General features: G+C 39.6%; 1 protein-coding gene across 1 annotated transcript in view; it reads left to right on the top strand.

The window, feature by feature from the left end:
* Positions 1 to 27,745, top strand: part of LOC101741470 (uncharacterized) — a 104,415-nt gene that overhangs the window by 24,774 nt on the left and 51,896 nt on the right. The window contains exons 3-4 of the mRNA XM_021346995.3: positions 772 to 819; positions 2,265 to 2,341. Coding sequence (XP_021202670.2) covers positions 772 to 819; positions 2,265 to 2,341 — 125 coding nt within the window. The remainder of the gene's footprint in view (positions 1 to 771; positions 820 to 2,264; positions 2,342 to 27,745) is intronic.

Here is a 27,745-nt window from a genome sequence, read left to right as displayed (position 1 = left end):
GGAGTCCGAATAGGCACTTAAATCTTGATTATTTGAACGGAATAATGCATTCCGATTCTAAGGGAAGGGCAGTCTTATATAATACAGTTGACCTTCAATTTCACATCTCAAGATGAAGCGTGGTATTTATTCACTTTGAGCTATATCTTGTCTTTCGTAACCACTTAACAACCAGTGGACCTTATGACCTTATTAACCCCATAGCTTACCCTAAAAATGTTTCTTAGTAAAACGGCTTACGTTCAAAACAAAGCCTAATCCCCCAAAGTGTGAGTTCTGCAGGGATAATGAATCGTTTTTTTTTATTGCTTAGATGGGTGGACGAGGTCACGGACCATCTAGTCTTAATTAGTTGCCGGAGCCCACAGACCTCTAAAACGTAAATACCGCCACCCACTTTGAGACATGATTTGTAATATCTCAGTTTTACAGGGGCTTCCCCGGCCTTTAAGCCGAAACGATTACTGCTTCAGGGCAGAAATAGGCGGGGTGGTGGTATCTACCCGGGCGGACTCACAAGAGGTCCTCCCATCAGTAATTAATACACATTGTAGGGACACGTAAGCGCTTGCGCATGCAATTATTGCATTTCGCTGCACCAGTTGCCCGGCGCCGCGCCGGTATCTATGTAAACACATGTACCATCTTACGGAATAAACGCTGCCTTTCATTACTGTGTATTAGTTCTTTATTATTGACGTCACAATCGGTAACAACATCTACATACGTGACCCAAAACACATTATATTATATTACATTATATTGTTTCAGAGCATGGCGCTACGCAAATCAAAGGAGGATATATGCTCCGGTACAAACGTGAGTATCGATAAAGCATTACGTCTCGGCCGTCCGTTTTACTGCCTCCGAAGCCCTCATATCAGGTTCCTAATAAAAATATCGGCACTCCATCATACAAGAACTATGGAGGCAATAATAAACGAGCACGGGAGCCGTAAAAAGGGGTTCGCTTTCGGGTTAATGTCGGTCAGAGAGTCAGAGCCGAACTACGTTGTACGAAACAGTATGTTAACAGTGTATTAAGAAATCTGTCTGCCTTTTGATTAGACGATTATTTACCCGCCCGTGACACCAACTTACCTATTTCTGTCGGCAAAACGGTTATCTGCACCGGTTTTATGTGTAGGAAAAACTATTGAATAATGCAATTGAAGTTTTGACGTTGTCTTGGTCGCGCCATACCGGGTCTTAGTCGGGCCATACCGGTTACGTATAAAATTACGTAACGTTTTCGGTATTACGTTTCTCTATACCTAAGTAATCATTTCGCCAATCCAATCTGCCCAATGAGTATCAAAGTTAATACAGACGAGTACATAATTTCGGGACGCAGACGCGTTTTACGGTTTTATCGTGGCTTTAGTAGACACAGGATGGGTTGGTGTTAGCTTAATGAAAATGAATATTACCCATACACTGAGAGGAATTTGTTTGAATTTTTCAACGGCATCTTTGAGCTATGTCGTGTTTTGCCAACTAGCCTGGCGGATTTGTTTTCTGTTAAATAAACACATTTGTTTCACGAATACCTAGTTAATTAGCACAATTAATTTGCTAATAAAATCTAAGGAAACAATGGAAAAAATTTTTTTTTGGGTTAGGTAGGTAGATAAGGTTCAAAGAATTGCAATGGTAAAGTGGCCAACCCACGCTTCAAACAAAACGTACGATGGTGCTACTTACCAATGTAGGAATACAACAATTCCCATTAGTACCCAGAGTTGGATAGAAAAAACGGTACCACGGGTGGTCGAACATTTTATCTTCTTCTTCCTAGTCTGATACTCTTGGCAGAAAAGCGGTGGCTGTCAATGCCCAGGGTTGCGTCTCGTTGTCGCCGCTCGCTTTCAAGGCAGCCGCACATTAACTGATGTTCTGCCATTGGAGACGGCTGTTAGCATTGCGAGCACACTGTACTGTGGCTTTCGTAGTGCGGATGATGAGGTCAATCCAGCGGAATAAGTAATTAAAGCATAAAAAAATCAAATTTCTTAAAAATCGATTTTCATCAACCGAACCTTTTTTAAATTCTGCAATTTAGCGTGGTCAGGATAGTTAGAGCATTTTTCTACTCATACAAAGTTTGCTAGTGAATTTGAAATTCGATATAATCATCAATCAATTATCAGCAATCCCTGTGGTACAACAAAACTACTGTCTTGGTTACTGTCACATAAGATCTATTTTATTGTGAGATAAATTATTATTAATTACGCTGCTAATGAAATGTGGCTTCTCTACAGGGAAATACAATCTTTGGAGCTCATGGTCAGAAGAATGGGTGGTGCTTTACGATGATTCAACAATGGCGTGGTTTAAGGTAAGTTTCGCTGATAAATAAAAATAAAGTATAGTAAAAATTACAAAATTTATTTTTTAAGAGTTATACAGGAATACTATTTCTGACATGTCGCCTTTTCGCATTAAAAGTGTACAATTTCCAAAAATATTCGGAATTGAGTTAATATGCGTAAGCATTTGGTATCACCAGAATTTTTCTCCTTAATACTGTCAAAAGAGAGTAGTTTAGTTCTAGTTTTTTATTTTATTTTACCTATGTTTTGACTACTATTAACAAAATTAATTGTACATAATTTTATCTTACTTTAAAAGACATATAATGTAACTGATAAAAAATAAAAATAAATGTTGCAAATAATAATATGATTAATATTAAAAATATTACACATTAAGCCTTTATAACACTCTCCCGTAAAATTAGTAAGTTTTGAGATTATACAGTTTTATTGCGAGAAGACGATGTGTATGCAGGGGTCGCTTTCAGCTTTTCTTTTAACAAATGTGTTGATTATATGTCCACAACGAGAATATTGTGACAACGGCTTAACTAATTAATTACATCTCATAAAATAGTTATATAACTAAGATTATTTCAAATCAATAAAATTACGGTTTAAAGTTTAACAATGCTGTGAATTTATTTGATTCCGTTTTCGCTGTTTCCCCATTTTCAATGATTTTTTAATGTACTCCGGCCATATCTCACAGACAGCACAACGTGAATTATGATGTCTACTTTGAGTCTTGTCGAAGCTGTCTTTCAAACCTCTACTTATTTATCTATTAGAAAGAAATACAAAAGAAAAAAAAAATTTTGGAAAACATATATCAAAACATCAAAAAGTCAATTGCCGGTTGTCACAGATAGGCTTATTTATTAATATGTTAAAAGATGCGCGTACTGCCTGAATTTTGAGAAGGAGCTTATAATTTGAACCAAAATTGAAAAAAATCCTGGGTCAACAACTGCGGCCTTATGGAACACACTTTGTCAACATCGCGATGATAACGGGATTGTAATATTTGATGTGTCGAAATGTTTTCAGAAACGAAGATACGCTTTACGAGATATACAACTTATTAGAATAGCCTATTACAATAAAATTCACTTTTAAAAAGTTATATTTAAGTGATGTTTTTGTAATTGCATGCAAAGTATTACAAAAAAAAATTAAGGGACGCGTCTATTAAACGGTCCTCAATGGTGGGTATTTCTGGTATTTTTCGGTAGGCAGCGGCTTGGCTCTGCCCCTGGCATCGCTGAAGACCATGGGCGACGGTAACCACTCACCATCAGGTGGGCCGTATGCTCGTCTGCCTACATCGAGTCTCCAGTCGATGTGCAGTATTTATCGCCGGGTACTGCACACGACTAGCTTTCTGTCTACAGCTTCGCTCACGTGGGCTACATTTTAAATTGCGTGAGCACAAAATCTCGTTCATCGGAAAAGGATGAAAGACAGCTTATATTCTTTCTCAGAATCTAAACTATATGCATACTGAATTTCGACTGTATCGATTCAATGGTTTTAGCATGAAAGCGTAATGCGCAGAGTTAGCTTGGTATTAAAATAAAACTTATTATATCTTTTCGAAGATTTCGAAGTATAAAAAATAAATTGTAATAAATAATCTTTATATATCAATAAACTTAAAAAATCAATAGAACCGAGCCATTGTACAACTCAATTTATAACTAGTCAGGTCATAAGTATTGTCACACAGTAAAAACTTTTCTTTTAGAATGCTGGCCACAAAAAAGTTTATTGAATTCGAATTTCGAATTTTTCATGAAAATAAAAATGTATACTTTTAGAATTTTACTCATTTTTAAATATGGAGTGGACGCTTAAAGAAGACCGTGTTGCAGTTATTGCGTTGCATCGTTGCGGTTACGCGCCAATTCAAATTTTTAACATACTGCAAATTTTGAATATAACCAAAAGATTCGTTTATCGTACCATCAAACGATACAATGAAGACTCTAGTGTAGATGACAGGTCAAGAAGTGGTCACCCTCGGTCTGTTAGGACTCCAGCAGTGATAAAAGCTGTGAAGGCGCGAATTCAAAGAAATCCCAAACGTAAGCAGAAACTGTTGGCCCTTCAGATGGGGTTAAGCAGAACCGCGGTGAAAAGGGTGTTAAATGAAGACTTAGGCTTCGGGCATATCGAAGAAAAACAGGACATCGTTTGAATGCTCGTCTAATGGACCTGAGACTGAAGAGATGCCGCGCTTTGTTGAAGCGGTACGCGTGAAAAAAATATCGGGAAATTCTTTTTTCGGATGAAAAAATGTTTACCGTAGAAGAGAGCTACAACAAACAAAATGATAAGGTGTACGCACACAGTAGTGAAGAAGCGAGCAACCGTATTCCGCGTGTCCAACGAGGTCATTTTCCATCCTCGCTCATGGTATGGTTGGGAGTTTCTTGTTGGGGCTTAACAGAGGTTCATTTTTGTGAGAAAGGTGTAAAAATGAATGCAGTTGTGTATCAAAATACAGTCCTGACGAACCTTGTGGAACCTGTTTCTCATACCATGTTCAATAACAGGCAATGGGTATTCCAACAAGATTCGGCACCAGCTCATAGAGCGAAGATCACACAAGACTGGCTGGCGGCGCGTGAAATCGACTTCATCCGGCACGAAGACTGGCCCTCCTCCAGTCCAGATTTGAATCCGTTAGATTACAAGATATGGCAACACTTGGAGGAAAAGGCGTGCTCAAAGCCTCATCCCAATTTGGAGTCACTCAAGACATCCTTGATTAAGGCAGCCGTCGATATTGACATGGACCTCGTTCGTGCTGCGATAGACGACTGGCCGCGCAGATTGAAGGACTGTATTCGAAATCACGGAGGTCATTTTGAATAAACTTTAGTGTCATAAGAATCTATGTTTTGTTAAGTTCATTTTGGTATATGAATGGTTACATAATGAATAAACTTGTTTCAATTATTTTACATTAAACATGTGACAGAATTTATGACCTGACTAGGTATATTCTATCTTCTATTTTCTATATATATAAAAATGAATTGCAGTTCGTTAGTCTCGCTAAAACTCTAGAACGGCTGGACCAATTTGGCTAATTTTGGTCTTAACTATTTGTGGAAGTCCAGAGAAGGTTTAAAAGGTAGAAAAATATGAAAATACTCGGAATTAAATAAAAATAACAATTTTGTTTTCCTTTTGATGTGTCCCCCGTCAGACGGATTCCTTTTGTTTGTTTTAAGTTTATTTTACACAAAAGTTTAGGTCTTTTATTTATCGATTGAGGCACTACGAAGTCTGCCGGGTCAGCTAGTAATAGATAGAATAAGAGACTAGAGAATATAGAACATTACGGTGATGGTGGGATCGCGGTCTAAATTATGAAAATAACCGTCGCAATAATTGACGCACCTCCCGAATACAGTTACAAAATAATTAATTCGTCGTACCGTCCAGAATGGATATCGGGACAATAGAATGGACCTTTAGCTGTGACAAGGATCTAATTAAAATAGTTTGCTGTCTCAAACTGCTTTACTGACTTCCGTTTCAGCTCTGTTCCAACGGGAGCGAGCTGCGGACATGACACTCATTGAATTTAATATTATCTCACAAGATTTATCTTCGTCCAAGTTTATGGGACTATGTGAAATTGTTTGAATTGACTCAACGATTTAAACATACGTGTTAGTCAGTAAAGACAGCTTTTTTCTTTTTTATTGCTTAGATGGGTTTGATGAGGTCACAGCCCACCTGGTCTTAAGTGGTTACTGGAGCCCATAGACATCTATGACGTAAATGTGCCAGCCACCTTGAGATATAAGTGCTACGGCTGCCCCATCCTTCAAACCGAAACGCATTACTGCTTCACGGCAGAAATAGGCAGGGTAGTGGTACCTACCTGCGAGGACTCACAAGAGGTCCCACCACCGGCTAGTGTGTTTTATAAGAATCTATTAATTTTACACCCAGTCGTGCTCAGACGTCCTCGTGTCTGTTTCCTTTTGTCATTTTTTAACGGATATCGATGTTAATCTTCTCGATATATCCAGGCCCAAATAATCAAAGCTATCTCCTTTATATTTCCCTCTCTTTGTTGTGGTTTTTACCCTCTAACCTTAAAAGACATAAGGGTCTGTTTTTTTTATTTATTCTGTAGGGAGAACATTAACTAATTATTGGCGTATTTCTTGTTGTTTCGCAAGCAAGTCTGTGTGTGCGAAGAGCCAATAGTGCTATTTGAAAAGATGTAATTAAAAAATTATGGCACAAAATGTTGTCAATTGAAAAAAAACCGTAACTAAAAACAAACATAATCTTCTCTCGCCCTAATGATCTGGTCAGGATATTGGGCTAAAGTTATTAAATTATAATGGCATTGGTCCCTTCTACGTGTCCAATATGAAAGTTCTTCAAGTCGGTGAAAATTACATTGAAATATTTCGTTAAATAGATACAGATCAAGCCAATAAAACCGAGCTAAAAAGAAACATTTTACTCAAAGATTAGGGGATACGGGTATGACCGACGGACCGATCAGAGGACACGGAGACGACTCGTTCAGAGAGGAGGGGGGTGATCTTTTTTATTTATCAGTGGAGTATTTTCATTTCAGCAGCACCTAAGTTAGCCACGCTATTTTTATTTAGTTAGGGAAATGGCGTGATTCATGACCACACGTGTAGGTTCCACTGTCACGCCTATTGTTGCTGCGTAGCATGTGCCTTCTTGTACGAAAGAGTAGGGAGCTGAAAAAATAATGTGAAAGAAGATAAGTTTACATTTAAAATATTTTGATAATTTTACAATGTGAGTTTTAAATTTTTTATACGCATTATTCTGAATTTTTAAATGAGTTTAAATTTTTAAACATAATTTTAATTGTGTTTTAAATCATCAACCAGTATTTAACTGTTTTTAGAATAATTTTTGAGTTCGTTTACAATGGTAAATGGTTTTTTAAATTGCTAATTTTAACAAAGACATTAGGTGTGAAATAAACCATAATCCTACATGCGGATTGTTCACAGCTGTTGACAATATTTTGTTGTCCCTCATTACATTTACAGTTCTTGGAGTATTGCAAGGATTTACTCAAAAAATATCCTAAAACATGATCTTTGGCAAACTTAATGAACAATCTTTGAATATTTATGCACTTCAAATAAATGATTAAAACATTTCTTGAATATTTATTTTGAATTTTCAAAAAGTTACGTGTTTCGTCTATTTCAATTTATGTTTAACTAACTAAAGGGTTTTAAACGTGGCGTACTAAGCATATTTTTACGAGAACCTATAAAAACTATTATATTTGGTTATTTTAAAACTTTAGAATGAATGAACATTTTTATCTACTAAACATATGCGGATTAACATAACAATATTCTGTATTCTTTCATGAGAGGGCCTAAGTATTATATAACTAGTCAGGTCATAAGTATTGTCACACAGTAAAAACTTTTCTTTTAGAATGCTGGCCACAAAAAAGTTTATTGAATTCGAATTTCGAATTTTTCATGAAAATAAAAATGTATACTTTTAGAATTTTACTCATTTTTAAATATGGAGTGGACGCTTAAAGAAGACCGTGTTGCAGTTATTGCGTTGCATCGTTGCGGTTACGCGCCAATTAAAATTTTTAACATACTGAAAAATTTGAATATAACCAAAAGATTCGTTTATCGTACCATCAAACGATACAATGAAGACTCTAGTGTAGATGACAGGTCAAGAAGTGGTCGCCCTCGGTCTGTTAGGACTCCAGAAGTGATAAAAGCTGTGAAGGCGCGAATTCAAAGAAATCCCAAACGTAAGCAGAAACTGTTGGCCCTTCAGATGGGGTTAAGCAGAACCACGGTGAAAAGGGTGTTAAATGAAGACTTAGGGCTTCGGGCATATCGAAGAAAAACAGGACATCGTTTGAATGCTCGTCTAATGGATCTGAGACTGAAGAGATGCCGCGCTTTGTTGAAGCGGTACGCGGGAAAAAAATATCGGGAAATTCTTTTTTCGGATGAAAAAATTTTTACCGTAGAAGAGAGCTACAACAAACAAAATGATAAGGTGTACGCACACAGTAGTGAAGAAGCGAGCAACCGTATTCCGCGTGTCCAACGAGGTCATTTTCTATCCTCGCTCATGGTATGGTTGGGAGTTTCTTATTGGGGCTTAACAGAGGTACATTTTTGTGAGAAAGGTGTAAAAACGAATGCAGTTGTGTATCAAAATACAGTCCTGACGAACCTTGTGGAACCTGTTTCTCATACCATGTTCAATAACAGGCACTGGGTATTCCAACAAGATTCGGCGCCAGCTCATAGCGCGAAGAGCACACAAGACTGGCTGGCGGCGCGTGAAATCGACTTCATCCGGCACGAAGACTGGCCCTCCTCCAGTCCAGATTTGAATCCGTTAGATTACAAGATATAGCAACACTTGGAGGAAAAGGCGTGCTCAAAGCCTCATCCCAATTTGGAGTCACTCAAGACATCCTTGATTAAGGCAGCCACCGATATTGACATGGACCTCGTTCGTGCTGCGATAGACGACTGGCCGCGCAGATTGAAGGCCTGTATTCAAAATCACGGAGGTCATTTTGAATAAACTTTAGGGTCATAAGAATCTATGTTTTGTTAAGTTCATTTTGGTATATGAATGGTTACATTTTTTTTTTTTATATCATTTAAGAGGCAAACGAGCAAGATGGGTCACCTGATGGTAAGTGATTCACCGCCGCCCACGGTCACCAGCGTTTACGCCAGTGCGTTGCCTACCCTTCAGATAAGAATATGCTCTTTTCTTGAATAACCCAAAGTCGCAGTTTTTGGGGAAGACCGCTGATGGCAACGAATTCCAGAGATTTACTGTGCGTGGCAGAAAACTGTTTTTAAAACGCATTGTACTGGAACGCCAACCATCCAGATGGTGCGGATGATAGTTCAGGCGAGACGATCGGTTGCGAAAATCAGCGGCTTCTATTAAATTGAACAACTCCTCGGAACACTCCCCATTGTAAATTCTGTAAAGTATGCATAGGGAAGATAGATCCCTACGCAGTGCCAAAGGATCTAGCCGATCGGCAAGTTCAGGATCGTCGACAATCCGAGATGCCCTACGTTGGATTCGGTCAAATGGAGATAGCTGATAACCCGGAGCCCCGGCCCAAAGATGGCAACAATACTCCATGTGAGGCCGCACCTGCGCCTTATACAGCTTAAGGCGGTGAGCCGGCTTGAAGTACTGTTTGGCCCTGTTGAGTACTCCGAGTTTTTTGGAGACCATTTTAGCCTTGCTCTCCAAATGACCGCCAAACTGGACAACACTCGAAATGTCTACGCCCAGAATGCCCATGTTCGGCTTGGCACAAAGGTGAGTGTTTCCGAAGAGTGGCGATGCGACAAAGGGGGCTTTTTTAGCGGTGAACGCGCAAACTTGAGTCTTAGAAGGGTTAAACTGGACTAGATTTAGTCCCCCCCAATCGGAAATCTTCACAAGGGATGATTCGATTTCAGATACAAGTTTGTTCCGACACTCATCGACGTGATCTCGAGAGATATTGCTGCGGCCGAAATACAGTGCATCCACGGTACTGTCATCCGCATAGCAATGAATGCCACTGGTATGCAACAAATCATTGATATGCAGAATGAACAATGTCGGGGATAACACGCAGCCTTGGGGAACACCAGCATTTACGGTCCAGGGGTCCGAGCATGAGCCGTCTACGACGACTTTAACTCTCCGTTCCGCAAGGAAACTGCCGATCCACCTACAAAGTCTCTCAGGAAGCCCATAGGAAGGAAGCTTCGATAGTAAGGCTTTATGCCAAACCCGATCGAAGGCTTTCGCAATGTCCAAACTAACGCCTAGTGCCTCACCCCTACTCTCAACCGCCTGCGCCCAACGGTGAGTTAGTAAAGCCAAAAGATCACCAGCTGATCGGCCTTTGCGGAAGCCATATTGGCGGTCGCTGATCAGCTGATGCTCTTCCAGGTAGCCCATGAGCTGGCGGTTGATTATGGATTCCATAATTTTGGAGAGTAAGGAGGTGATAGCGATAGGCCTGTAGTTGGACGGATCTGAGCGGTCGCCTTTTTTAGGGATCGGGTGTACTAGAGCCGTCTTCCATGAATGTGGGACAACGCCGAGGACATAAGAGTGTCTGAATAAGCGCGTTAAAACCGGTGCCAGCTCTGGAGCACGCACCTTCAGCACAATAGGAGATATTCCATCGGGCCCACTCGACTTGTTGACATCCAGGGAGAATGGTCCAGGTTACATAATGAATAAACTTGTTTCAATTATTTTACATTAAACATGTGACAGAATTTATGACCTGACTAGGTATTTTTGAACAATATTAAGTATATTTTGGCGATACCTCAGGGTTTTCACAATTAAGATCTATTACAATGAAAATATCATACAAGTCTATGATACGTAAACATTGCTTCTCTCTTTCTTTTTCTTCACCTTATCCCACTAGGTGGGGTCGGCACAGCAAATTTTTCTGTTCCATTCTCTTCTATCAGCCGTCAGCTCAACCCTCACTCCTCTCTCTCTCTCATATCGTCATTCACACACTCCATTCATGTCTTCTGCGGTCGACCTCTTCCCCCTCTACCTTTCACTACCATTTTCATACATCTCCTAGTCACATGCATCTTCTCTCTCTACGCATCACATGTCTATAGCACGCTAACCGTCCGCTCTTTAATTTGTTAATTAGTGGTCCTACTTTCACACTTCCACTGAGCCCACCTGGTGTTAAGTGGTTACTGGAGCCCATAGACATCTACAACGTAAATGCGCCACCCACCTCGAGAGATATAAGTTCTAAGGTCTCAGTATAGTTACAACGGCTACCTCACCCTTCGAACCGAAACGCATTACTGCTTCACGGCAGAAATAGGCGGGGTGGTGGTACCTACCCGTGCGGACTCACAAGAGGTCCTACCACCAGTTATATATACGTTAACATTGCTTGCTTATTACAAAAAGCCATGTCTTAGTTTTTACACAATTTTGTGACTTGATACTTCTTTTATACAAACAAATGGAATTAATGCCAAATACTTTATAAAATGTACCTTAATATTTACCATAAATAATTTAGTGATTTTTACATGACTCTGACATGAATTTATTTTACATAAATTACTTTTAACTTTTTTAAGCTAACATTATTATTATCCAGACTAATAGATGGCGTCAACAATTTGATTTGCATAAACAATTACAATACTTAATCAAAGTATTAATGTTAGTAATAACATCGTTTATTATTAATATTTCAGAATTTTGACAGTCATTTGTGTTTTTAAACAAAAAAAAATAATTAAGCTTCTTCTGAACATTTTCACATCAAAACAATGTCGACTAAATATTAATTATGGTAGAATAGTAGTTTCATGTTACTAATAACAAATAAATAATAACATGTAATAAAGTAAAATATAAATCATGTTAATTATTGCCAATAATGGCGGTTGCGTCCATATATATGTAGTATTAGCGACCCGCCCTCGCTTCGCTTCGGAAACATTACATTTTATTATTGACTAGCGGCCCGATCCGGCTCCGCTCGGATTTTAAGAAAAATTTTAACGATATTTGACGTTGATTAATTTTTTTAAATAAAAGAACACTTCTTGTGGCATAACTATAATAGTCAGACATATGCTGTCGCGACACTTTTCGTAAATAATAATGTGTTCTACAAAGTCGTAGTACATTATTTTATTCTATCATCAATAGTTTTCGCAGCGCACACGCTATAAACAATATTTTAGGTAATTTTTTTACACCTTGGGTTACACTATTGGAGTTTTAGTCAGGATCCCTAATTTTTTTTTAAAAAAATATTATAGCCTATGTCACTCGGGAATAATGTAGCTTCCAAACAGTGAAAGAATTTTTTAAATCGGTTCAGTAGTTTCGGAGCCTATTCAATACAAACAAACAAACAAATCTTTCCTCTTTATAATATTAGTATAGATAGGCGTAATGTTGCGTGCGTAACGACAATAACTGCGGTTGACGCCGCGGGGCGAAGCTAGTCTAAAAAAGTAGCCTATGTTAATCCTTATATCATCAGATACCTATCAGTGAAAGTCCTGTCAAAATCGGTCCAGCCGTTCCAGAGATTAGCCGGAACAAACAGACAGAAAAAAATGCTATTTTGGTGTATGTACCGTATATATATTCATATGCATGTAGTAAAAGGCGGCTATTTCAATATTACAAACAGACACTCTAATTTTATTTATAGACTAGCGACCGGCCCTCACTTCGCTTCGGAAACATTAAATTTTAATATTCATGATAGCTGAGTCCCGCAATGTTATCAGCGGTACGACAATAACCGCGGGTAACATCGCAGGACTCAGCTATCATCGTAAGCTAAGTAGCCTATGTTAATCCTTATATCATCAGCTACCTATCAGTGAAAGTATCGTCAAAATCGGTTCAGCCGTTCCAGAGATTAGCTGGAACAAACAGACAGACAGACAAAAGTAAAAAAAATATATGTTTTGGTATATGTATTGTGGTAGGTATACATACTTACGCATTAAGTAAATAAATAAATAATCAGTATAGGTCTCAGTATAGTTACAACGGCTACCCCACCCTTTAAACCGAAACGCATTACTGCTTCACGGCAGAAATAGGCGGGGTGGTGGTACCCACCCGCGCGGACTCACAGAGGTCCTACCACCAGTAATTACGCAAATTATAATTTTGCGGGTTTCATTTTTATTACACGATGTTATTCCTTCACCGTAGAAGTCAAACCTGAACATTTGTTAAGTACGTATTTCATTAGAAAAATTGGTACCCGCTTGCGGGATTCGAACACCGGTGCATCGCTACATACGAATGCACCGGACGTCTTATCCTTTAGGCCACGACGACTTCAAATGTATAGATATTACTACTAACATCAAGATGAACTGTAAAAGTGATGGCCTATAAAAAATATGTAAAATATTCACGAACTATTTAGAGAAAGAGTGATGTCAATAAATATAAAAAAATCAATAACTTATAATAAAACAGTAAAATCCATTGTCTCTGTATATTGAAAAAAAGTAATATGAATAGAAAGAAGGTAACTAAAGTAGAGTAATAGAACATTAATTACAGATTTTAGTATTCATTTTTGTCCGTCTGCTTGATTATTCGCAAACATCTCCGGAAGTAATGAACTTCGGAAGTTCATGTAGTTATTATCACAGTTAGATAGGAATTAATTTGGAAGATAATATATTCGTGTTACATTAATATCGAAAGTTTCAGTAAAAGTTATTAAGATAATTAAACTTTACTTTTGCAGTACGAAATCTTAGAAAATACATAGCAAGTTTTGTTTTAATACCAACTAACTCTCCCTATTACGCTTTCATGCTCAAACCATTGAATTGATATTGACGAAATTCGGTATGGATTTAGCTTAGACTCTGGGAAATAATGTAAGCTCTCTTACATCCTGTTCCGATGAACGAGCTTTTGCTCACGCAATTTAAAGTATAGTCTATGCGAGCAAAACTAGTCGTCTACAGTACCCGGCGAAAAATATTGCCCATCGACTTTTGAAGAGAGACGATCGACTAATTTCAGCTTTGTCGAGTGCTATCTTTCTCTCTCTCTCACTATCTTTCTCTCTTTCTACCCCCCCCCCTCCCCTCTCTCTTTCTCTTTCTATTTCTTAATGCTAGCTATCTTTCTCTCTCTCTCTTTCTCCCCCCCTCTCTCTTTCTCTTTCTCTTTCTTAATGCTATATAGTCTAGAGTCTAGAGCATTGAATCAAATTTTGTACTTGTTTTTTTTATGTGCAATACAGAATGTTCTCTTCTGTCTAACTTAATTAGTTGAGGTAGAGCGCGTATCATGCACCTACAAGCATAGATACTGTCATCTGGGCTATTTATCTGATGAAGGAGTCATACTATACAATTCCTGAGTTCCAATTTCCAATTCTCAATTCAATTTCCTGGTTGATATGGTCCAATAAAATTCCTGGTTGAGTTTATGTTTCTCTGACCTGTACTGGAGAAGCTGGAAAGGCCTTCTGGCCAACAGTTATTCTTCCATCCTAAAAATAATAATTAGTTAAAATTATCGAGATCATAGTTCATAGCTATAGAGCCCAGAGCTACGTAACATCGGGTGGTGGGCCCACCCATCAAACACACAAAAAATGCGCGTTTCTTACTGATAATTTTATTTAATAATATTCATCGGCTAATTAAAAAAATCAACCGAGGTAAAACATCCATCAATTAACATTCTGACCTTTCCCCAATAGTTCGGACCCAATAAACTGTAACAGTTTTTCCCAAGTTATGACAAGTTTCGATATGTTGATTAACAAACTTTGGCCTCAGTCCCCAAAGGCCTAAAAGCCGAGGGGATCCGATTCCATTGCGAGGAAATAATTTATAGGTATGAGATTGTAGGATAGTTCGCTTAATATTTTGCCATAGTACAAGTCACGAGCGATTTTAATGAATGTATTTATTTATATTGTTTAAGATTATTTTCACAATATTTATGACAATTCTACACAACAATGAAAACGTTGAGGACAGAAACAATTAAGATAGAACACAAATATAAATTTATTACGTGGGCTTGATGAATTATAAATTATACTATAAAATGTATACACTAACAAAGTAATTAAATTTTATCACGATGTGAGCAAAGCCTGAGACCTACAATAATGTTACGCTGGTAGGAGTAACGCCATCTATTGTCAGATAGCGGAAACACACATCGAAGCTAATAGACTTGCCCAGAATGTTCTTGATAAATCTAGGAATGTCGTATCGACCATAAAAGCGTTGCAGAGATGATATGAAGTCAGTTAGTAATTGGATCCACTCGAAGCGAAACAGCGAACGGATCACCTGAAGCGAAGCGGAAGAAGTGAATTAAGAATTTTACAGTTTTCTGTGAGTGTTCTAACTGCTGATACAGTTTTAATTTGTACGTCGGTAGAATTTTTATTTATCCCGAACCTCAGTGCGTAACAATAACAAACAAAATTAGAATTACTTAATGTAACGACCTTCGTACTAAGCCGGTTAGAATCATGAAAAAGGATCGTTGTTATAAAGATATCTATCTGATGATCTTAATAGTATATCAAATATGTCCACTAACAGCCACGCCCAGTTGTAACTACCGCTAATTGTACAAAACACAATTTGTTGAAACTACGCGTGTGTCATCTGTACTGTGAGTTATTTTGCCTAAAAAAATTCATTTAAGTTCAAACAATACGTTGAACAAGTTCATTTGCGGTTTGATGAATGTTGTGACAGTACTTGAATTACGAACAAAGATTTGATTTTATTTTTAAATTAATTTATAATTGAGCTTCTCATTTTATCATTTCTTATTTTGTGAACCACATATGTAATCTATGATAAAAGAGCCCGGCTCGCACGCAACCTTATTATTTTAATATTAATTGTTATACATTGCGTGTAATTTAAGTAAATTTACCAATTATAACCGTATCATCACCTGTATTTGTTTTTCGAAACTCTGATATCCGGTAAGATGGAGAAGATCTTCGCCTTTGTTGTCGTGAAAGGTAGATGAATTGTTATTCAATGCCAGGAACACCAGCGAAGCCATTGATTTTTATCGGAGCCCGTTAAATCACCTCGGAAAAGAGTACGCCAACCTTTAATATATTATAAAAAAAAACATTAATAACATAGGTTAAAACATAGAAAATAATGTTATTGAAGGTACATTGAAGACTTTCATGAATATACGTAATACATAATAAATCAAACAGCTTTGAAAAAAGTATATCGTATAAATTGAAGCCTTCTATCGTGACATGATTTGATAGCCTTGTACTTAGGTTGTACTCATATTTATTTTACACAAATCTGATTTTTAGGTCAAAATTATCGTTGCGACAACGATTTTTCATCCAAAAATATGTTAATTAATTAATATTAACAGAAGTAGTTTATTTCGTTTTCCTAAAAAAAAAACCCATTATAATATCGACATTGAAAACTAGAGTCGCTCTTTCTTACACTTTGGAGCCGTGTTTAGTCAGGTGTACCACTCGATCCTCCTGCGCTCGCTAATATCGAAGCATCAGTGTGCCGAATCTCACTGACGGGACACGCGCCGATCGTTATCGCGTCCGTTTATCTTCCACCGGATAAGATCGTTCTAAGCAGTGATATCGAGGCGCTGCTCGGCATGGGGAGCTCTGTCATTCTGGCGGGCGACCTAAATTGTAAACACATTAGGTGGAACTCACACACCACAACCCCGAATGGCAGGCGGCTTGACGCGTTAGTCGATAATCTCGCCTTCGATATCGTCGCTCCGCTAATCCCGACTCACTACCCGCTAAATATCGCGCATCGCCCGGATATACTCGACATAGCGTTATTAAAAAACGTAACTCTGCGCTTACACTCGATCGAAGTAGTTTCAGAGTTAGATTCAGACCACCGTCCCGTCGTTATGAAGCTCGGTCGCGCTCCCGATTCCGTTCCCGTCACGAGGACTGTGGTGGATTGGCACACGCTGGGCATCAGCCTGGCTGAATCTGATCCACCATCGCTACCGTTTAGCCCGGACTCTACCCCGTCTCCTCAGGATACCGCTGAAGCCATAGACATCTTAACGTCACACATCACCTCGACATTAGATAGGTCATCGAAACAAGTTGTAGCGGAGGACTTCCTTCACCGCTTCAAATTGTCCGACGATATTAGGGAACTCCTTAGAGCTAAGAACGCCTCGATACGCGCCTACGACAGGTATCCTACCGCGGAAAATCGTATTCGAATGCGTGCCCTACAACGCGACGTAAAGTCTCGCATCGCCGAAGTCCGAGATGCCAGATGGTCTGATTTCTTAGAAGGACTCGCGCCCTCCCAAAGGTCTTACTACCGCTTAGCTCGTACTCTCAAATCGGATACGGTAGTAACTATGCCCCCCCTCGTAGGCCCCTCAGGCCGACTCACGGCGTTCGATGATGACGAAAAAGCAGAGCTGCTGGCCGATACATTGCAAACCCAGTGCACGCCCAGCACTCAATCCGTGGACCCTGTGCATGTAGAATTAGTAGACAGTGAGGTAGAACGCAGAGCCTCCTTGCCACCCTCTGATGTGTTACCACCCGTCACCCCGATGGAAGTTAAAGACTTGATCAAAGACCTACGTCCTCGCAAGGCTCCCGGTTCCGACGGTATATCCAACCGCGTTATTAAACTTCTACCCGTCCAACTCATCGTGATGTTGGCATCTATTTTCAATGCCGCTATGGCGAACTGTATCTTTCCCGCGGTGTGGAAAGAAGCGGACGTTATCGGCATACATAAACCCGGTAAACCAAAAAATCATCCGACGAGCTACCGCCCGATTAGCCTCCTCATGTCTCTAGGCAAACTGTATGAGCGTCTGCTCTACAAACGCCTCAGAGACTTCGTCTCATCCAAGGGCATTCTCATCGATGAACAATTCGGATTCCGTACAAATCACTCATGCGTTCAACAGGTGCACCGCTTCACGGAGCACATTCTTGTGGGGCTTAATCGACCAAAACCGTTATACACGGGAGCTCTCTTCTTCGACGTCGCAAAAGCGTTCGACAAAGTCTGGCACAACGGTTTGATTTTCAAACTATTCAACATGGGTGTGCCGGATAGTCTCGTGCTCATCATACGGGACTTCTTGTCGAACCGCTCTTTTCGATATCGAGTCGAGGGAACCCGCTCCTCCCCACGACCTCTCACAGCTGGAGTCCCGCAAGGCTCTGTCCTCTCACCCCTCCTATTTAGCTTATTCGTTAACGATATTCCCCGGTCGCCGCCGACCCATTTAGCTTTATTCGCCGACGACACGACTGTTTACTATTCCAGTAGAAACAAGTCCCTAATCGCGAAGAAGCTTCAGAGCGCAGCCCTAGCCCTAGGACAGTGGTTCCGAAAATGGCGCATAGACATCAACCCAGCGAAAAGTACTGCGGTGCTCTTTCAGAGGGGAAGCTCCACACGGATTTCCTCCCGTATTAGGAGGAGGAATCTCACACCCCCGATTACTCTCTTTAGTCAATCCATACCCTGGGCCAGGAAGGTCAAGTACCTGGGCGTTACCCTGGATGCATCGATGACATTCCGCCCGCATATAAAATCAGTCCGTGACCGTGCCGCGTTTATTCTCGGTAGACTCTACCCCATGATTTGTAAGCGGAGTAAAATGTCCCTTCGGAACAAGGTGACACTTTACAAAACTTGCATAAGGCCCGTCATGACTTACGCGAGTGTGGTGTTCGCTCACGCGGCCCGCACGCACATAGACACCCTTCAATCTCTACAATCCCGCTTTTGCAGGTTAGCCGTCGGAGCTCCGTGGTTCGTGAGGAACGTTGACCTACACGACGACCTGGGCCTCGAATCTATACAGAAATACATGAAGTCAGCGTCGGAACGGTACTTCGATAAGGCTATGCGTCATGATAATCGCCTTATCGTAGCCGCCGCTGACTACTCCCCGAATCCTGATCATGCAGGAGCCAGTCACCGTCGACGCCCTAGACACGTCCTTACGGATCCATCAGATCCAATAACCTTCGCACTAGACGCCTTCAGCTCTAGGAGCAGGCTTAGGGACCTCGGTAACCGTACTCGTCGAACTCGACAAAGAGTTCGCCGTGCAACCTAACCCATGAATCAGCTCGCTGAGTTTCTCGCCGGATCTTCTCAGCGGGTCGCGATTCCGATCCGGTAGTAGATTCATTCGCGAAGCAGCTGCTCTTGAGCTGTTAGGTCTCCTTCGGAGGCGCTCGGGTAGCTGTTAGCAAATCCCACCCCTCCTGGCTGAGCCTTTGCTCGCCCACCTGTCCTGGTGAAACTGGAAAGGCCTCCGGGCCACCAGTAATCCTTCAATCATAAAAAAAAAAATAAAAAAAAAAAAAAAAAAAAAATAGTCAGGTGTACTGAACAATAGCACAGCTATTTACTCAATCACGCGAATGGATTTCTTTTTTCGAAGACATTTTCATATTTCGACATTTTTATATGAATTCACCGTGCAAACGTTTATTATCTGACTGGCGTTTCGCACTTTATGAAAATTATTAATGAACACTGCTTTTGTTACGGAATTTGGATTAAATTATATTTCAAATTGTATGCTATTTCTCTCGAACTAAGTAAGTAATTAACTTAAACTAAGTCATATTTGATATTTCAAAATATCATATTTTATGACTGATTTGATTTTGTTGCTGTTTTTTTTTGAATAATTAGAATTAAGAGTCGTATGTATTTGGGGTTGTACGCATTTAGATTTTGATAGAAATATAAAAAAAAAAACCCCGATTTCATTTAATGTTTTCGTTGTTATAGTTTAAAACAGAAACAAGAACTAATTGATAGGTAAAATGGGGCGTGTGATTTCGCACTGAAGATATCTGCAGCTTAATATTGTCACGTCAACCTCATATCTGAAGGAAAATAGCGGCGTAAATTGTGATTGTCTCCGGTAATCATTTACCACCAGATGGGCCATAAACTCGTACCGTAAACTGGTTCTAAGCTAATTACCCTGAACTGTAATGTGATTTTCACGAAACCCAGATTCGATTCCCGGTCGCAATCAACATTTGCTTTAAAGAAAATGTTTTCCCATAGACATAGTCCACTGAGTTTCTCGCCAGATCTTCTCAGTGGGTCGCGTTTCCGTTCCGGTGGTAGATTCTGCGAAGCACTGCTCTTGCTAGGGTCAGTGTTAGCATCACTCCGGTTTGAGCCCCGTGAGCTCAGCTACTAGTTAAGGTTACGCTGAAATAGCCTCTTAAGGCTATCTGCTTATCTGCTTAGGTAGGAAAAAAAGTGTTCGCTCTATGAGTGTATTTGTTTCTAGTCTAATTTGCGTACACGTATTTATACTGGGTACATCCAGTACCTGTGACATAGGTTGTAAATTTGAGCTTGGAAATTCTTAGAGGATCATTTAAAAATATATTATATGCATTTATATACTTGTATACATGAGATTGTTTGGAACAAACAACAAACAGAAGCGAAAACGTTGAGCGTTCGATTGTCGCGAAAAACCGGTGAAAAACATCACAAACAACTCTGTAAGCTGTTTTGTGTAACTCCGGGAAAACTTGCCGGCACTGTCTTTGATACAAAAAATTGATGACTTCCAAACTCCATCCCCTTTTACCAGAGATGGATTTAGATGGACCGGCCGGAGGAGGTGAGGAGGTATCAAACGGAGCGCTTGCACAACCATAAAATACCTATAGCATTTTTTATTGCTTATATGGATGGACGAGCTCACAGCCCACCTGATGTTAAGTAGTTAATGGAGCCCATAGACATCTACAACGTAAATGCGCCACCCACCTTGAGATATAAGTTCTAAAGTCTCAAGTATAGTTACAACGGCTGCCCCACCCTTCAAACCGAAATACATTACTGCTTCACGGCAGAAATAGGCAGGGCGGTGGTACCTACCCGCGCGGACTCACAAGAGGTCCTACCACCAGTACACATGTACACCGTAACATGCCTTTAAAGAGTTTGTTGCTTCTCGTACACGTGGCTTCTTCAAGAAGGGTCTTGAATATTTTTAATTGTGTTGGCATCGATACCATGGATGCATATTTTGATTGATGGAACTTTAAATTATAAATATAAAAGTGGCTTTAACTTTCTGTACACTAAACGCCAATTTTGTAGGTTTTTTTTTTAAACGTTCCCAATATTTAAAAAAAAAACCTAAATTGTATTGATTTAAAATTTCGGGTATGGATTTATAGAAAAATTCAGATTGGTCTCAAATTGTGAAAAAATTCGGTATCAGTGTTACGTTACAAGATCCGACGAGAATTGAAGTCTTTGCTCTGTGTACATAATATTCTTTAAGAAACACTTGATTCAAAGCCAGAGTACGTCCCTGGTACGTTTTTATTTCTCATCTGTGAAAAACTTTGTCCTGAATCTGAGATTATATACCACTTTTCCGTCCTCAAGTAATTTGTTTTGTTTAGTTGACAGCGATAATGTTAGACTTATTTTGCTCCAGATTTTTTTATTTACGTCAGTAAAATATCAGGTCAAGTACGAACATAACGTTATTCCAACACCATTCTGACGAAACAGAATGTTCGTGAAAGTAATAAATTGAATTAGATTTATTCATCATCAATTTTAGGCAATTTTGTGATTGGACAATGTGTGGTGACGTTCCACAGATATTAAATGATGATTTCGATGAGAAAGAAAACTTATTTTATTAAAACTTATTATGAAGAAGAAAATTTTAAAATATTCGTTTCCCAAACAAATTATTAATATTTGAATTTAAAACTAATCGTATAATTACTAGGGCCTTACTAGAAGAAAATATTTCAGAAATTCCGCTTAATAAATATATACATGTATACACATACTTACATACCTAATGCTTAGTAGATACATGAGATTAGCGTGCTTTCTCGGAACGAATTACCTACCGTTAGTGTAACTTCGAATATCAAAGGTGACTTTATATTAACTTGAGGTCCCGCAGTAGTCGAAATTCGACTATAATTAATTGGAATTGTAAGTTTGTACACTATTATGATTGTATTTTATACTTCTATAATCACAAATTTCGCCAAGACTACACTATAAAAAATATTAACAAAGACAAACAATATTTAATCTATTCTCAATTTGACAACAGACGTCAAAAACAAAAGTTTGACAATAACTAAGAGATAGATAGATAGATAGAATGCATGCGTGTGTGCGTCAAATACATGGTATGTAGTGTGCGTAATGTTTTCTTTATTGATTTAATGTGTCTTTTATGCATTATTAAAAAAAAAATTAGCATTGTGCACTTCTTCTCTATATTCTCTATAAGTGTGAAAAATTTCATACTCCTTCGTCCGCGCAATTTTCCTAAAAAGGGATACAAAGTTTTTGCTTCACGTATTAATATATAATAATAATGAATTTGTCATTGAGAAAAAACTATTTCGAATTTACCGTGCGTGATATTTTCATCAGGTTCTTGGGAGCTCTGTATAGGTATTTGTGTTAGACAACGGCAGGTGCGAACAACAATTAATTGGTGATTTATTCATTTGCGAATAGGAAAACAAGTAACTGATCAAACAATATGAACCAGGTCATCGCGCTAATACTCAGCTCGATTTTTTTAGTTCGTCCCCTCTCGCGCAATTCTGAGAATTTTAGTACTTAGGAAAATAAGAAAAATTCACTTTGAAGTGTATATTTACCCTCCAACGGATATTACTGCGACATTGATGTCTTATTTCTAAGCGCGTATTTTGCGAACACGTGCAAAAGATGGGTGTTAGTTCTTGTAATCCTCACTGGTGATATCGGTCACTGAACACGTGTATGATGAACGAACTTTGATTATTTCTGCAAAACAGTTGACCGTTACGATTCGAAGAATGGAACAACTGTTGTACAAAGCAATCGAGAATTCGATCTGATGTCTCGACGTGGATGGTTATTTACGTTGTTGTCTATGGACACCAGTAGACATTCAATAGCACGTGGACTTTGTACGGCATCGTAAACTAAACACTGTTAAAGTAAAAAAAAGCCTTCCTACACAAAAAGCAATTATAGTGAAACAGTTTTCCTTAAATGGCCAAGATTAGATTGCGGATAAGGTGTCCTGTGATTTTCCCTGATTTCCTTCGCTCTCGACTTTTCTTCGAATATCTGTAATATAACCCATAATGGTAATAATCTAAAAAAAGAGTGGGTACTTCTGGTACAAAAGTTCATTATTGTATTTTATATTCTAGGAAAACTAGAAAACCAAATGATTGAAAAATGTAGATGAAATTAAATAATACACGTACAGATTTTGAAATGTTATTATAAAAATATCTAGTTGAAAACACCGTTTCGTAATTTCTTATTAACTTAAAATAATAACGATAAAATCAATATTTTATCGTTATTATTTTAAGTTAATAAGAACTTAGAGGGCCAGGGCTTGGGCGAAATCCGCCTCCCTGGCCCCCGCTCGACGGCGGCGGGCCTGCGCCTCTCTCACGCGCCCCGCCGCCTCCTTCGACGACTCGTCGTCACCGACTATCGATGCCACAACACCCGGCAACGACAAGTCGTTTCCTATTTTTGCGACGAGGACACGGCGCCACCCATCCCATGCGGGGCAGGCGACGAGCGTGTGCTCCGCCGTGTCCAAGTCGCAACCACTGGTGGCACTCTGCCATCATTGTGTGTGAATAAAATACTTAGAGAATTATTTAAAAAATTGACAAAATTTAGCTAATGACGTCACCCCCTTATGGTGCAGATAAATACTGAGATGTTCAAACTACCGCCTTCTCAAATTTAACTTGTTATGTCATTTATAATTATTAATTTCGATGGTTTTCACGAGAAAGAGTATTTTTAGGTATACCCCGTGTATATTTGGATTTTGTAATCTCATTTTCACTGGAATACGATTCAGCTGCATTCTTCAGTTTTTAATGGTCAGGAACTATACAATAAAGTACCACCACTGTGATTTAGACTCGATTTTATAAGTACCAACGAACATGTCAATTTCCATAGTCTGAAATCATCAATAAAACAAGAATAATTCGTTGTCATCTTCATAGATAATGCACATAAATTGTTTGACTAGCCAATGCCTACGCGCGCATTGCTGTTAGCGTGGACATGTTACTTATGACGAAGCACGTTGCTGATAACTCTGTTTCTATAATTTGATGAAGCGTGTTGCGGACAATAATATGTACTTTTAGGTTATTAAACGACCTTGCATATTGATTATTTAAAACAATAAAAAATATATAACATAAATACACATAAATTAGTTCATCATCATCATCATCATCATTTCAGCCTATCGCCGTCCACTGCTGAACATAGGCCTCTCCAATAGATTTCCAGTGCGACCGGTCCATTGCCACCTGCATCCAACGAGACCCGGCGCTTTTTACTAGGTCGTCGGTCCATCTAGTAGGTGGCCTTCCCACACTGCGCTTGCCAGTACGTGGTCGCCACTCCAGGATCCTTCTGCCCCATCGACCGTCCTCTCTTCGTGCTATGTGGCCGGCCCATTGCCACTTCAGTTCACTAATTCTACGGGCTATGTCAGCAACCTTCGTTCTTCTACGGATCTCCTCATTTCGGATTCGATCACGTAGAGAAATGCCGAGCATAGCCCTCTCCATAGCTCGCTGCGCGACTTTGAGCCTTCTAAAAAGATTCCTAGTGATCTCCGAGCCGTAAGTCATCACTGGTAACACACATTGGTTGTACGCCTTTGTCTTAAGGCACTGAGGTATTTTGGACGAGAAGACGTTGTGCAGTTTACCGAACGCTGCCCAGCCGAGTTGGATCCGTCTACTGACCTCTCTCTCAAAGTTGGACCTACCTAATCGGACTGCCTGTCCTAGGTATATATATTCGTCAACAACTTCAAGAGCTCCCAACAGTAACTATGGTGGATGCAACATGGACATTGTACATGATTTTTGTTTTGTCCATGTTCATTTTAAGACCCACTTGTTGAGAAACCCTACTGAGGTCACCGAGCATACGCCCTAAATCTTCCAGCGACTCTGCCATGACCACGATGTCATCGGCAAACCGAAGATGAGTGATGTATTCGCCGTTAATATTGATGCCAAGTCCTTGCCATTCCAGAAGCTTGAAGGAATCCTCCAGAGCAGTGATAAACAGTTTCGGAGATATCACATCTCCCTGTCTCACTCCTCTCTTTACAGGGATTTCCTTCGTGCAATGCTCCTGTACTCGGACTGACATGGTGGCGTTATTATACAAACACTTCAATACTTCGATATACCGGTGGTCAATACGGCACCGCTGGAGAGATCTAAGGACCGCCCATGTTTCGACGGAATCAAAGGCTTTCTCATAGTCCACAAACGCTAAGCATAATGGCCGATTGTACTCTTCGGTCTTCTGTACAATCTGCCGCAGCGTATGTATGTGGTCTATGGTACTGTAGCCTTTTCAGAAACCGGCTTGTTCGGTAGGCTGGAAGTCATCAAACCTGCGTTCGAGACGCTTCGTGATGACTCTCGAGAACAGCTTGTAGACATGGCTCAGCAGTGCTATGGGCCTATAGTTCTTCAATAAGGTTTTGTCACCTTTTTTGAAGAACAGGATCACAACACCCCTGTTCCATGCCTGTGGCGGTTTTCCATCGAGCAAAGAGGAATTGAAGAGCTTCTGAAGGACTTTCAGTACCGGCGTCCCGCCCGCTTTCAGAAGCTCCGTAGTAATTCCATCCTCGCCCGGTGCCTTGTTATTCTTAAGCTGTTTGAGAGCCATCCTAATCTCGTACAGGCTGAAGTCCGGGATGTCTTCGGTGTAGTGTCGGGTTAGCTTGGCTCTAGGGTCTGCAGCTAAACCTTGCGGTTCAGCTGAGACCGAGGTAAACAGCTGCCCGTAGAACCTCTCTATCTCCCGCAGGACCTCTGACTTATTCGACGTTACACGTCCATCTTCGGTCTTCAGCTTCGTCAGCTGGCTTTGCCTAATAGAAGCGTCTCTTGCGAATACTTTAGAGCCTTGGTTTCGCTCAATCGTCTCTTTGATACGCTGAGTAATAAAGGAGCGTAGGTCGTGTCGCAAGGACTTCATGATATGTCTATTGAGTTGCCTATATGACATGCCATAAATTAGTTATAGATAAGCAACTCAAGCACTCAACAAAAATGTTTACAGGCATCGGCCACTAGAAGGCTTCGCTACGATTAGTTTCTCATTGCTCCTGTAGATGGCATACATATTACCTATTAACATATTACCTATCCTATATTTTATTTTTAATGAAGTATTTTGAAAATTTTCCGTAACCACAAATTGATAAAATTTAATCAATATACCTAGTCAGGTCATAAATTCTGTCACATGTTTAATGTAAAATAATTGAAACAAGTTTATTCATTATGTAACCATTCATATACCAAAATGAACTTAACAAAACATAGATTCTTATGACACTAAAGTTTATTCAAAATGACCTCCGTGATTTTGAATACAGGCCTTCAATCTGCGCGGCCAGTCGTCTATCGCAGCACGAACGAGGTCCATGTCAATATCGGCGGCTGCCTTAATCAAGGATGTCTTGAGTGACTCCAAATTGGGATGAGGCTTTGAGCACGCCTTTTCCTCCAAGTGTTGCCATATCTTGTAATCTAACGGATTCAAATCTGGACTGGAGGAGGGCCAGTTTTCGTGCCGGATGAAGTCGATTTCACGCGCCGCCAGCCAGTCTTATGTGCTTTTCGCTCTATGAGCTGGCGCCGAATCTTGTTGGAATACCCAGTGCCTGTTATTGAACATGGTATGAGAAACAGGTTCCACAAGGATCGTCAGGACTGTATTTTGATACACAACTGCATTCGTTTTTCCACCTTTCTCACAAAAATGTACCTCTATTAAGCCCCAATAAGAAACTCCCAACCATACAATGAGCGAGGATGGAAAATGACCTCGTTGGACACGCGGAATACGGTTGCTCGCTTATTCACTACTGTGTGCGTACACCTTATCATTTTGTTTGTTGTAGCTGTCTTCTACGGTAAAAATTTTTTCATCCGAAAATAGAATTTCCCGATATTTTTTTCCCGCGTACCGCTTCAACAAAGCGCGGCATCTCTTCAGTCTCAGGTCCATTAAACGAGCATTCAAACGATGTCCTGTTTTTCTTCGATATGCCCGAAGCCCTAAGTCTTGATTTAACACCCTTTTCACCGTGGTTCTGCTTTACCCCATCTGAAGGGCCAACAGTTTCTGCTTACGTTTGGGATTTCTTTGAATTCGCGCCTTCACAGCTTTTATCACTGCTGGAGTCCTAACAGACCGAGGGCAACCACTTCTTGACCTGTCATCTACACTAGTCTTCATTGTATCGTTTGATGTTACCATAAACGAATCTTTTGGTTGTATTCAAATTTTTCAGTATGTTAAAAATTTGAATTGGCGCGTAACCGCAACGATGCAACGCAATAACTGCAACACGGTCTTCTTTAAGCGTCCACTCCATATTTAAAAATGAGTAAAATTCTAAAAGTATACATTTTTATTTTCATGAACAATTCGAAATTCGAATTCAATAAACTTTTTTGTGGCCAGCATTCTAAAAGAAAAGTTTTTACTGTGTGACAATACTTATGACCTGACTAGGTATATTATATATCTATAACAAATAAAGACTTGTATGATTTATTAATTTTTTATTATCTGTGTTAAGTTAAACAATAATTAAATTCCTTAACTTTAACAACATATCAGTTTAGGGGCATCCGCTACAAGATGTCGCTAGTTTCCATAAAAAAATATTTGTCTTAAAGTATCGCAGTTTTAGGGCTCTAGTCATCTTTA

The sequence above is a fragment of the Bombyx mori genome, chromosome 25, assembly GCF_030269925.1.
Source record: "Bombyx mori chromosome 25, ASM3026992v2".
NCBI classification, from domain to species: Eukaryota; Metazoa; Arthropoda; class Insecta; order Lepidoptera; family Bombycidae; genus Bombyx; species Bombyx mori.
The sequence above is the reverse complement of the archived record's forward strand: the minus strand, read 5'-3'. Positions and strand labels throughout refer to the sequence as shown.